Source organism: Mangifera indica, chromosome 5, assembly GCF_011075055.1.
Source record: "Mangifera indica cultivar Alphonso chromosome 5, CATAS_Mindica_2.1, whole genome shotgun sequence".
Taxonomy (NCBI): Eukaryota; Viridiplantae; Streptophyta; class Magnoliopsida; order Sapindales; family Anacardiaceae; genus Mangifera; species Mangifera indica.
Genome location: NC_058141.1, coordinates 3,191,450 through 3,202,242, shown reverse-complemented (window position 1 = coordinate 3,202,242; position 10,793 = coordinate 3,191,450). Strand labels below are relative to the sequence as shown.

The window sequence follows — 10,793 nt, the reverse complement described above, 5'->3', positions numbered from 1 at the left end:
AATAAATGAATAAAAATATTTTATTATTCTTAGCTTTAACCATCATTTTTACAAGATTTTAAATCTCATAAATTTGTGATTAATAGGTATATTTAAAATGTAAATATCAAGTTGAAAATATAGTGAAGAAAATGTTGAGAAAGTTTTGATATTTGAATGAATAACCGAACAATAAAATAAAATAAAGATGAAAAAATGTAAACAATATTATGGAGAAAAGAATGAGGAGGTGAGAAATACGAATGACTCTATCTCATTTAGTCTACCTCTATTACTTATTTGTAGAGTTAAATTCGACTCAAACCAAACTTGAACTTGTTTAAGCTCAAACTTGCTCTTGAGCTTGTCAAAGTTCTCTCACGCTGTTTAAGCTCAACTACTTAAAATGATTTGAGCTCGAATTGAGATCAAGTGAGCTTTGAACTTAGCGTGATACAGTAACTAAGCAACAAAAAAATAACTACAATAACTTTTTTTGATATGATAAATCGAAATGATGTCCTTTTAATTGATTCATATAAAAATTTTTTTGGGTTGTGAGTTTGATAAACTAAACATTTTTCAAGTTTGAACTCAAACAAAAAAATTTTTAACTCTCAAGTTTAAACTCGAACTCGAATTCATTTAAATCAAATTTATTTTGGACTTATTTTAATCAAACTTATTTCAAGTTTTAACAAACTCAGTTTGAATATACCCCTCATTGTTTATTTGCTCAACAATTAAATATACATTTTATAGTATAATATTATACATATGAGGGGCAAAATGGGTTTTTTGACAAAGTCTGAACCCCCTCCCTTTGCCCCTGATTTTGGTACTATAAGTTTGTTATGTAGGACAACGAGAGATTTTGCTTGCAAATGAGAGGGAATTCCATAACCATCACTGTGTCTGCAACGGGAGATTATCTTTGCCTCTCAGATGGACCTTCTCCAGCCCAAGATCTTTCAGTATCATCTTTTCTGTTATGGCTGGAGCTAGTTTGTAGTGTTTGTTTTGATTGTTTTAATTAGAGGTGTCGATGGGCCGGGTCGGGCTGGCTCAGGCTCGGCCCATTGGGCTAATGGGTCGGGCGGGGCCCAAAGTCCAAACAGTAATGAGCTTTCGGGCCGGCCCAACCCATTAATATATAAAGGCCTAAGGCCTGGCCCATATAAAAATGGGTCTTAAATGGGCCGAGTCGGGCTGAGCTTTAAATATTTAAAAAAATTATTTAAAATTTTTAAATACAAATTATTTTTCAAATTATAAAATATAAACAAATATATACTATGATAATATTCAAATGGGTTGAATTCATTTGATACTTGATCCATTTGTAATATTTCGTAATGATAAAATTAAAATAAAAATAAAATTATAAACACAAAGAATTATTATTTATAAATTTAGATATTTTCTGAAAGATAATTGATGAAAGAAAATGAGATTGAAAATATAATGAAATAATTAAGATTGAGAGATTTGTAAATGAAAGTGAAAATGAAAAAAAATTGAATAGATTTATATAAAAATAAATAAATTAATTAATTAAAAAATTTTAAAAAAAAAAATGAAGGCAAAAGCTTTGCTTCCCTCTACCTAACAAGGCTTCTGCCTTGCGGCAGAAGGCAGAAGGCAGAAACCTTGCTTCTACCAACAAAAATTAAAAAAAAAAATTAAACAGTATCAGATCGGGCCAGACCAACACATGAGTTTAATATTAAAAGCCCGAGACCCGGTCCAATAGGCCAGTGTGCCTAGCTCGACACATTACAGTATGAGTTGAGCTTTCTCGTGCCATGCTTTTTTTTGTGTTTCGTATCGGCTTCCATTCAATCCGACCCAATTGATGTGTCTAGTTTTAATGCTTACTAGGTGGTGTTTAAGGCTTTTTGCTGCTTTTTTGTCTTCTTGGATTAGTGTGCCGGACTTTCTCGTGTCGTGCTTTTTTTCGTGTTTCGTATCGGGTTTCTATTCGATCCGACTCAATTGACGTGTCTAGTTTTAATGCTTACAAGGTGGTGTTTAAGGCTTTTTGCTGCTTTTTTGTCTTCCTGGGTTGGTTTCTTACTTTACTCCTGGGTTTTATATTCTTCTGTATCTAATTTTTTATTACTATCTTATCCCTTATCTTATAAGATAAGGCGGGTTTTCATAAATCTGTGTCCTACTTCAACTGGTACGCAAAACTTAGGGGTGTCCTTGAATTATTATTATTTTTACGGGATGATCAAAGCTTAATTAAACATTAGGGTTGGTTTAAATATAGCATTTTAATCTCCCCTTAAGTCTAAAAAATAACAAAGAGGACCCCTCATATAAAATAAAAATGGTATGTTGTGATAGTCTGGTTAATTAAAAAAAAATTTTAAGAAATTTGCCTGCAAGAAATAGTTGATCATGCGCAAGTACCATCTAACCAGTTAATGTCATCATTCGACTTGTTCAAATTGAAGACCCAAAACATAGGAAGTTCAACTTTTAAGATTGAAAAACATGCCAACGTAGAGGGTTGAATTCATTTTGGATCAATTCCAAACAAAACTCTGATTGAGATCGACTTAAACATAAACAAATTAGTTTGTAATCAATAAATTCAAATTTAAATTCGTTTAAAAATAATTTAATTTTAGATTTGATTTAAATTAATTTGAATTTGACTTGTTTATGATAACGAGTTATTCTAACTTGAATCGAATTTAATATTAAAAGTTAGTGTTTTCATTGCTCTTAAGCTAAAACCTAAAAAAAAAAAAAACACTTTTGACCATAATAAAAATGTATTTAAAAAATTTTAAATTTTTAAAAATATTTATGATAATTTTTAAAATAATGAATATACGATATGATATATGATTTGATTATCATAATTATTGTAAAGAAATCTGGTTGGGTATTGGTTAGAATTTTGGACGAACTAGGCTTTTGTTTTTGTTATTGGTTTGATAATATTTGAAGATCCGTTAACCAAACCAATTTGAAAAAAAAAAAAAACGAAGTTTGAAAGAACCAGTGCCACGACTACTTTTCAAGAAAATGATTAATTTGCCCGCCATTGGAAAAGCCTCTTAAAAACCCTATTGTTCCCATCCGCTCTTATCGTCTTATTACAATATTAAGTCTCTTAAAAAAACCCGTTCCCTCTCTCTTCCTCATTTAAATTTCCTTCAGTCTTTGTCCAACCAACAAAATCAATTCAGTTCAACTCAGCTAGCTCTTCCTCCTCCGTTCGGTTCCCCAGACACAGTAAGAAAAATCCCTAGAACTTTCTCTGTGTTTCTTGAAACAAAGTTTGAATCCAACACAATCCACTCTGGATTCCTGATTCTAGGGTTTTCGTTTCAGCATCGACATGTCCTGTGAGGACGAAGTTGTTATGCGCGATGTCGCCAATGCGGGGCTTGTTGTCAGCGATCGCATTGGCGGTGAAGCTGCTGCTCAGCTCGACGTTGAAGATGCCCTAGAAGCGTCTAGATACGCTAGCCACCCCTATTCTACTCACCCTAGAGAGGTACAATGCGCATGATTTTGATCGTTATTCGATAGGTGAAATTGAATCGAAAAATTTCAGCATCGTGTTTATAATAAAGGAATAGATATGGTTCTGTTTTTTTTTTTTTTCCATCATAGGAATTAGTAACATTCAATGCTCTAATTTGTGATTTTAAAAGTTTTTAACTTTTAGCATTTACTTTTTTCAGCATTTAGTTTTAAATTGACAATTAAATATCAATTAAATATGATAATAGATAAGGAATTGTACTTGTTAAAACGCATGCATTGCGAGCCTTATTAGTCCAAGTCATGCAATGAATTTGTGTAATGTGTGAGTTTATTTGAATATGAAATGATTAATGAAAATAAACTATTGATTGTAGCTAGTGAAACTGAGTGGTATGGAAATGGCACATTATGGTGCAGTGTGATAATATTATTTCAGTGGCTGCCTCTGGTTGAGGTGGTGGATTCATTGGACTTGCCTACAGCACTTGTTCAAAGATATAATGCAGCTGGTGGAGAAGGAAATGCTTTATGTGGAATATTTCCGGAGATACGGAGAGCATGGGCATCGGTTGATAATTCCTTGTTCCTTTGGCGTTTTGACAAATGGTAAGATCTTTTTATTTTCTTAAACTAATAGTTGTGAAATTGGCCACAGTGTTGTGGATTGTTGATGTAAAATGGAGATGTAAATTAATAGAAAAGGCACTAAGGCAGGGGTAGTTACTAAAGTGGACCAAGTGTCCATAGAGCTGTAATGGTTATTTCGTTATTATGCAATTCGTTGGCAATTGAAACACAGAAATATTAAGAGATGATGTTCTGATTTCTTAAGTTAATATATCTTTGTATGAAGGCTTAAAATTATTTGAAGAAGGCTGATGGGAAATATTTGAAATACTTGTGTCAATAGTAATGCTTAGTGGGAAGGTCTTATGTAATTCCACTTATCTTGCTAGTGAGCGAATCTTGGGTTGAATGGTTGTAACACTTCTTCTGTATATTTGTATATGATGAAATCCTGCATAATATACAAATATAAGAACAATAATAATGATTAGTGGTATAGATAATGAAAGATAAATAAATGTATATTTGTCATGGTTTTATAAGATGTGCACTTATGATATAGTATCTTATTCATACAAAGATATTTCTGTTATTTGTATGATTGTTTCCTACTTCTCTCTCTCTCTTTTAGAAGTTTATTGGGAATTAATTCACAAATTATCTTTACATGGTCATATTTGACCATAACTTCATATTTATGATTAGGGATGGCCAATGTCCTGAATACACTAGAAAGGAACAAGTTATTTGTGCGGTTGGTCTTGCCAAATCTAGACCCGAAATTTTTGTTGAAGCTATCCAATACCTTATTATTTTAGCAATGCCAGTCGAGGTAGTTGCCTGTACTTTTTTCTTTTTTTCTTATGAAAATGTAATTTTATTTATAATTTTTTGAGTGGAGTTTTTGTTATTTTCTTGTGAAAAGCTTTTATTCTATAGCAATATAAAGTATGTTGGGAATCTTTACATCCTTGTTTTACTAATTTAATTTATTTAAAAATTAAATTTAAGTACAGTGGGAGAAACAAAAGTGTTGCTTTTTCTCCAATGGTATGATGTTATATATTTTATCTCGAGGATATACTCCTTGCATGTCATTTGGCCTAATTTAATGTACTCATTAGGGTTATGTTAGAGACAAGTTAGGTCATGTTACTTTTCACAGAACGTTATCTGATGCTAGAACAAGTACAGAAAAATGCTTGTTAGGAATCGTATAGCGGGAGCAGCTATAACACTCTTTTGTTTCTCTATTAATTGGTCAAATTCATGACCAGGAATATCCAAGGATGCTTTTATTTTAATTATTACAGTATTTATGTTGTTAGATTTTGATTTGGAGGTGAATGGACAAGCTTAGTGGTTCGTCTTTGCGAAACTGAAGAAAGATGCTTTGACATACCCATGACAGGAACAAATGCATACTTACCCAGGAATGTAGCTGCCCACTGTAGTGTCATACATTTATAATATATCGAACCCAGTGTTTTATTAATCCAGCCAGATTATTTGTCCTTAGGTCAAAATGATTGTTTATAGCAGATATTTATAGCTATTTGAATAATTGTTGGAGACTCAAGTGATTGACATGTAAGATAACTTATAATTTGTTCTATATTATATCTTCATGAATCTAGGTACTTATGTTTGCATTGTACATTTTACCTATGTACTGGAAGTGATAACCTTTTACATTATGCAGGATTGTACCCAATGACACTTCTTTTGGTTCTTTCTTTAGCTTATGTCTCTTATCCCTTGGAGGCATTCTTCCACTAGTAGGTTTTCAGAAGAATCCCATTTATTTGGGTGTGGATGGTGGACATGCTTTTATGTGAATTCCAAGTTTAAGTTACTATAATATAATTGACTGGTGCTACCTCTAAACATTTTGAATGGTAAATGATATGAAAGCACTCCTTCAGTTTCTTACTATCATGGCCTTCATGTTACCCAAATATTTTTTAAGTATTTTTATCAAATAGTTGTCATGTCATTGGTCACTATCATCTTCCTTATCATTTTTATACTGTTTGTCTCACCACATTGAGCATTATTTTCATTTTATTGTGTTTCACACAGTTGTCTTTCTTTGGTACTAATTGTAGTATTCTTGTTCAAGATCTTGTTGTTTCTTATTAGCCATTTCTTTTTATCAGTTGATGCTTATTGGTGTATGCCGTTCTGGAGGAGGTGATGGTACAGATCCTTATGCAGAGATTTCAATGCAGCCTTTGCCAGAGTATACAGTACCATCAGATGGAGTTACCATGACTTGTATAACATGTACTGATTAGGGGTGTATTTTCCCGGCAGGCCGTGATGGCCACATCTATGAGTTGCATTACACAACTGGCTCAGGTTGGTACAAGCGCTGCCGTAAAGTATGCCTCACTGTTGGTGTTGGAAATGTGATTTCAAGGTATTTATATTTTACTGCTGCAGAGTGAAATAATCCATTTATGCACCCCGTTATCTCACACCGATGATTGAATCTTGTCTAAATTTACAATATTTTATCACATTTCTGAATTTGCAAGTTCAACCATGTGATATTTGAGACAAGGAAGTAATGTGTCTTTCACTCAAATTTGGTAGTTGCAAATGAAGGTTTTACTTACATCATGTTTGAAAATTATGCTTTTATGATTTTCGGGTGGATAGTACCAAATTTATTTAAATTTGGAGCTGTTGACCCCATCGTTGAAATGGTTTATGATAATGAAAGACAAATATTGTATGCAAGAACTGAGGAAATGAAACTTCAGGTTTTTGTTATGTGGCCAAGCGGAGAAGGTCCACTAAAGAAAGTGGCTGAAGAAAGGAATATTTTCAATCAATGGGATACACATTATGGAGGTAGACAATCAACAAGACCAAGAGCCTCGAATCGATCAACAAAGGCATCCATAGTCTGCATTTCACCTTTATCCATTGTTGAATCAAAGTGGTTGCACCTTGTTGCCGTCTTATCAGATGGAAGAAGGATGTGTCTTTCCACTTCTCATTCTAGTGGTAATGGTGCAAGTGTTGGAGGTTTGAGGGGATTTAACAGTCACCAGCATAGACCAAGCTGTTTAAAAGTCATGACAACTAGGCCTTCTCCTCCTTTGGGGTTGGTGGAGGGCTTGGATTTGGAGCTATATCTCTTGCTGGGAGGAATCAGAGTGAGGATCTGTCATTGAAGGTTGAAGCAGCATATTTCTCAGCTGGAACCTTATCCTTTCTGATTCATCACCATCAACTACGTCTTATCTTCTTATGGTAAGCAAGGACTCAAGCTCACAATCATCTTTGTCTGGTAGTTTGGGGACAAGTGCTAGGACTTCTCGAGCACTAAGCGAAACAGTGTCTTCGTTTCCTGTTGAAGGTCAAATGCTATCTGCGGCTGATGTTTTACCTTTACCAGAACTTGAATTTTATGAACTTGAAAGCTTAGGGGAGTCCTATGAAAAGGCATCTGTAAAACTTTGGGCAAGAGGTGACCTTCAACCCAACATATACTGCCAAGGGGGAGAATTGTTTGTTTTTAGCACCATGGGCATGATGGAAGTACTTTTCAACAGGCCCATCGATATTTTGAGGAGGTTGTTTGAATTGAACGCATCAAAATAAATCATAGAAGATCTTTTTAACTGTTTTGTAATTGGCGAGGCAGCTTCAATGTGCTTGATGCTAGCTGCGAGGATAGTTCATTATGAAAATTTTATAAGCAATGCTGTTGTTGAAAAGGCTGCTGAGGCTTTTGAGGACCCAAGACTTGTTGGAATGCCACAACTTGAAGGTAGTAACACTTGTTATTAGAGCATGACCAGGATGGAGAGTCAGGTAGAGGGGCTTGAGAAGGAGGTGACAGAGGTTTATGCGATGTTGACAAGGATGGGTAACCGGCTGGAGGGTTTGGACAAGGAAGTGAGGGAGAAATTGAATGACACACAGGTAAGGTTGAAAGGGATGGAGAGTGGCATGGAAGTCATAAAAGGATACCTTCGGGACCTTAAAGAAGTCATGATCGGAAAGGAGGGTGGTGACAAGGGCAAAACACCGATGGACCCAGGACCCTCCACATCTCCAGTTGCAGGTCATAGTAAAACAACACCGAATGGGAGAGAATCGACTCCTAACCACAACCCACCTACTAGAGCTACCAATGTTCGCCCACCACTTAAAGTAGAGGAAGCTGACGGAGGAGAGGAGATGTCAGAGATCGGGCAGAGAAATAGATGACTCTCAAAGCAGAGCTCGACAAGACATTTAGTTCCACCTATTAGACTTTCCATTGTTTGCGGGTGAACAAGCCTTGGAGTGCTTTGAGAAGGTTAAGCGTTATTTTGACGTCAATCGAATATCAGAGAGAGAGAGGTTGACAGTTGTGGGGGTTTGTATGGAAGGGGCGACATTTGACTAATTTAGATGGAGAAGAAGACGACAACCGTTCTCTAGTTGGGAGGACTTTCGAAACACAACCTTTAGAAGGTTCAGAACGGACGATGAATGGTCAGCTTAGGAGGAGTTATTTGCCATTCGACTCACAGACTCTGTCCATAAGTACAAGTGCCGATTCGAGTTATTGTCAGCGGAGGTTGAATAGCTGTCCGAAGGTACTCTGACAATAATCTTCATGAACAGACTCTTGGAAGAACTCAGGGAAGAGGTACAACTATTTCGTCCAACAACTCTGGAGGAAACGATGGAGAGAGCACAGGAGATTAAGAGGAAGAACGCGTTGATTGAAAACAAGGTGGGTATCTGACTCGGCAAAAGCTACCCAAGAACCCAGACAACCCCAACTCGACACCCAGCTCTTCTAAACACAGGCCAACCCACGCAATCAAGCAGCCCACACTAACTGTCATACTACCGGCCTAATATCCAACCTAATCAAAACCCAAACACACAACTTAGTCGCCCAATAACCAGCCCAATGCCGACCCAAGTGCCTGGCCCAACCCGCCCCACTTTAAACCTACGTCCCTTCGATCAAAGCAGAATGAAAAGTGTGTTCCCATACACAAACGCGATGTCTATGACAAGAGCTCTAAATGTTTTCGTCGTGTCATCCTCCAGCCAACGAAGAGACAACAATTTTCGGATGTTGTCCGACGACGAATACTGTTCAAAAATTGAGAAAGGCTTATGTTTCAGATGCGATGAGAAATACACCCCTGACATTGATGCCGATACCGACAGCTACGGATAATGATAGCCTGTGAATAGGATACTGCAGAGGACAAGGAAGAGGAAGTAAAAGAAGACGAAGCTGAGGCAAGGGAGTTGGAAGCAAACCTTAACTCAAGTTCAGTGGTAGGAATAGATTCCCTGAAAACAATGAAGTTCACCAGAATCATTGGAGGGAGGTAGGTATTGATTTTAATGGATAGTAAGGCGACACATAACTTCATTTCAGACCAATTGGTTACTGAGTTGCAGATTCCAGTCTAGCCAGCTACCTTTGCTATAGTGTTGGGAGACAGTAGGAAAGTCAGGGGAGACGACAAATGCAGGGGAGTTGAACTATTTGTGCAGGGGATAAAAATAATTCAAAACTTCCTTCCTTCTAGATTAGGTGGGGTAGACGTGATACTTGGTATCGAATGGTTGAGTCAGCTTGGATAAGTGAAGACTAACTGGGGAAAACACACAATGCGATTTGGATGGAATACGTAGAGAGTAGAGTTAAAAGGGGATGTTTTATTGACTAGATTAGAGTCATCAGTGGGGGCATTACTGAAGTTGATGGCATAGGGGAGCGAAGACTTTTCCTTGAAGGCAAGTGATGAGAGGAAAATTTTAGAGTCAGATGAGAAGGATATACCAGTAGACATGACTTTATTGTTGAAAGAGTTTGAAGATTTGTTTACAGAACCTTACAGAGTTAAAAGGGGATGTTTCATTGACTAAATTAGAGTTATCAGTGGGGGCATTACTGAAGTTGATGGCACAGGGAGCGAAGGCTTTTCCCTGAAGGCAAGTGATGAGAGGAAAATTTCAGAGTCGAATGAGGAGGATATACCAGCAGAAATGACTCCATTGCTGAAAGAGTTTGAAGATTTGTTTACAGAACCTTACGGGCTGCCACCAAAACGAGAGAGAGACCATGCCATTCGACTAATGGAAGGGGCCTAGCCTCTTAACTTGAGTCCTTACCGCTACTCCCATTTCCAGAAAACTGAAGTGGAAAGAATCATCAAGGAAATGCTTACGACGGGGATAATTCAATCTAGTGTGAGCCCGTACTCAAGCCCGGTACTTCTGGTGAGAAAGAAGGATGGGAGCTGGAGGTTTTGCGTCGACTACAGGGCCTTAAACCGTGTAATTGTACCTGATAAGTTTCCAATTCCAACGATAGATGAACTCCTCGATGAATTAGAGGGGGCTGAAATTTTTAGTAAGTTGGATCTACGCTCAGGATATCATCAGATCAGAATTAAAGAATCCGACGTAGAAAAAACAGCCTTTCGAATGCACGACAGACATTATGAGTTTCTTGTAATGCTGTTTGGATTATCGAATTCCCCGACCATGTTTCAGAGCTTGATGAATGACATCTTTTGCCCTTTTTTGAGGAAGTTCATGCTAGTATTTTTCGACGATATCTTGGTCTATAGTAAGGGATTCAATGACCATTTACGACACTTACGAATGGTGTTGGAGTTACTAAGAAACCACCATCTAGTGGTCAACAAAAAAAAATGTCAGTTCGACAGGGAGAAGATAGGCTATTTAGGCCACATTGT

At 36.6% G+C, this 10,793-nt stretch overlaps 1 protein-coding gene across 3 annotated transcripts; it reads left to right on the top strand.

Moving 5' to 3' along the window:
• The first annotated feature begins 2,977 nt into the window (after positions 1-2,977).
• On the top strand, positions 2,978-6,962 carry LOC123215537 (nuclear pore complex protein NUP155-like). Of its 3 annotated transcripts, XM_044635685.1 has the most exons (6): positions 2,978-3,231; positions 3,331-3,496; positions 3,926-4,095; positions 4,762-4,888; positions 6,216-6,478; positions 6,825-6,962. In XM_044635685.1, the coding sequence occupies exons 2-5, from the start codon at positions 3,338-3,340 to the stop codon at positions 6,351-6,353; spliced, it is 594 nt and encodes a 197-aa protein (XP_044491620.1). In that variant the 5' UTR covers positions 2,978-3,231; positions 3,331-3,337; the 3' UTR covers positions 6,354-6,478; positions 6,825-6,962. The 3 variants fall into 3 exon arrangements, with proteins under 3 accessions (XP_044491620.1, XP_044491619.1, XP_044491621.1); XM_044635684.1 differs by having other exon boundaries at positions 2,980-3,496; XM_044635686.1 differs by lacking the exons at positions 6,216-6,478; positions 6,825-6,962 and adding an exon at positions 5,759-5,916 and having other exon boundaries at positions 2,981-3,496.
• The last annotated feature ends 3,831 nt before the right edge of the window (positions 6,963-10,793 follow it).

What these genes read in the sequence shown, in the direction of transcription:
- LOC123215537 (XM_044635685.1), top strand. Translation starts at nt 3,338, where the DNA reads ATGTCCTGTGAGGACGAAGTTGTTATGCGCGATGTCGCCAATGCGGGG. An exon ending in ATTCTACTCACCCTAGAGAG is followed by an intron (nt 3,497 to 3,925) that starts GTACAATGCGCA and finishes ATATTATTTCAG; the next exon opens with TGGCTGCCTCTGGTTGAGGT. An exon ending in TTTTAGCAATGCCAGTCGAG is followed by an intron (nt 4,889 to 6,215) that starts GTAGTTGCCTGT and finishes TCTTTTTATCAG; the next exon opens with TTGATGCTTATTGGTGTATG.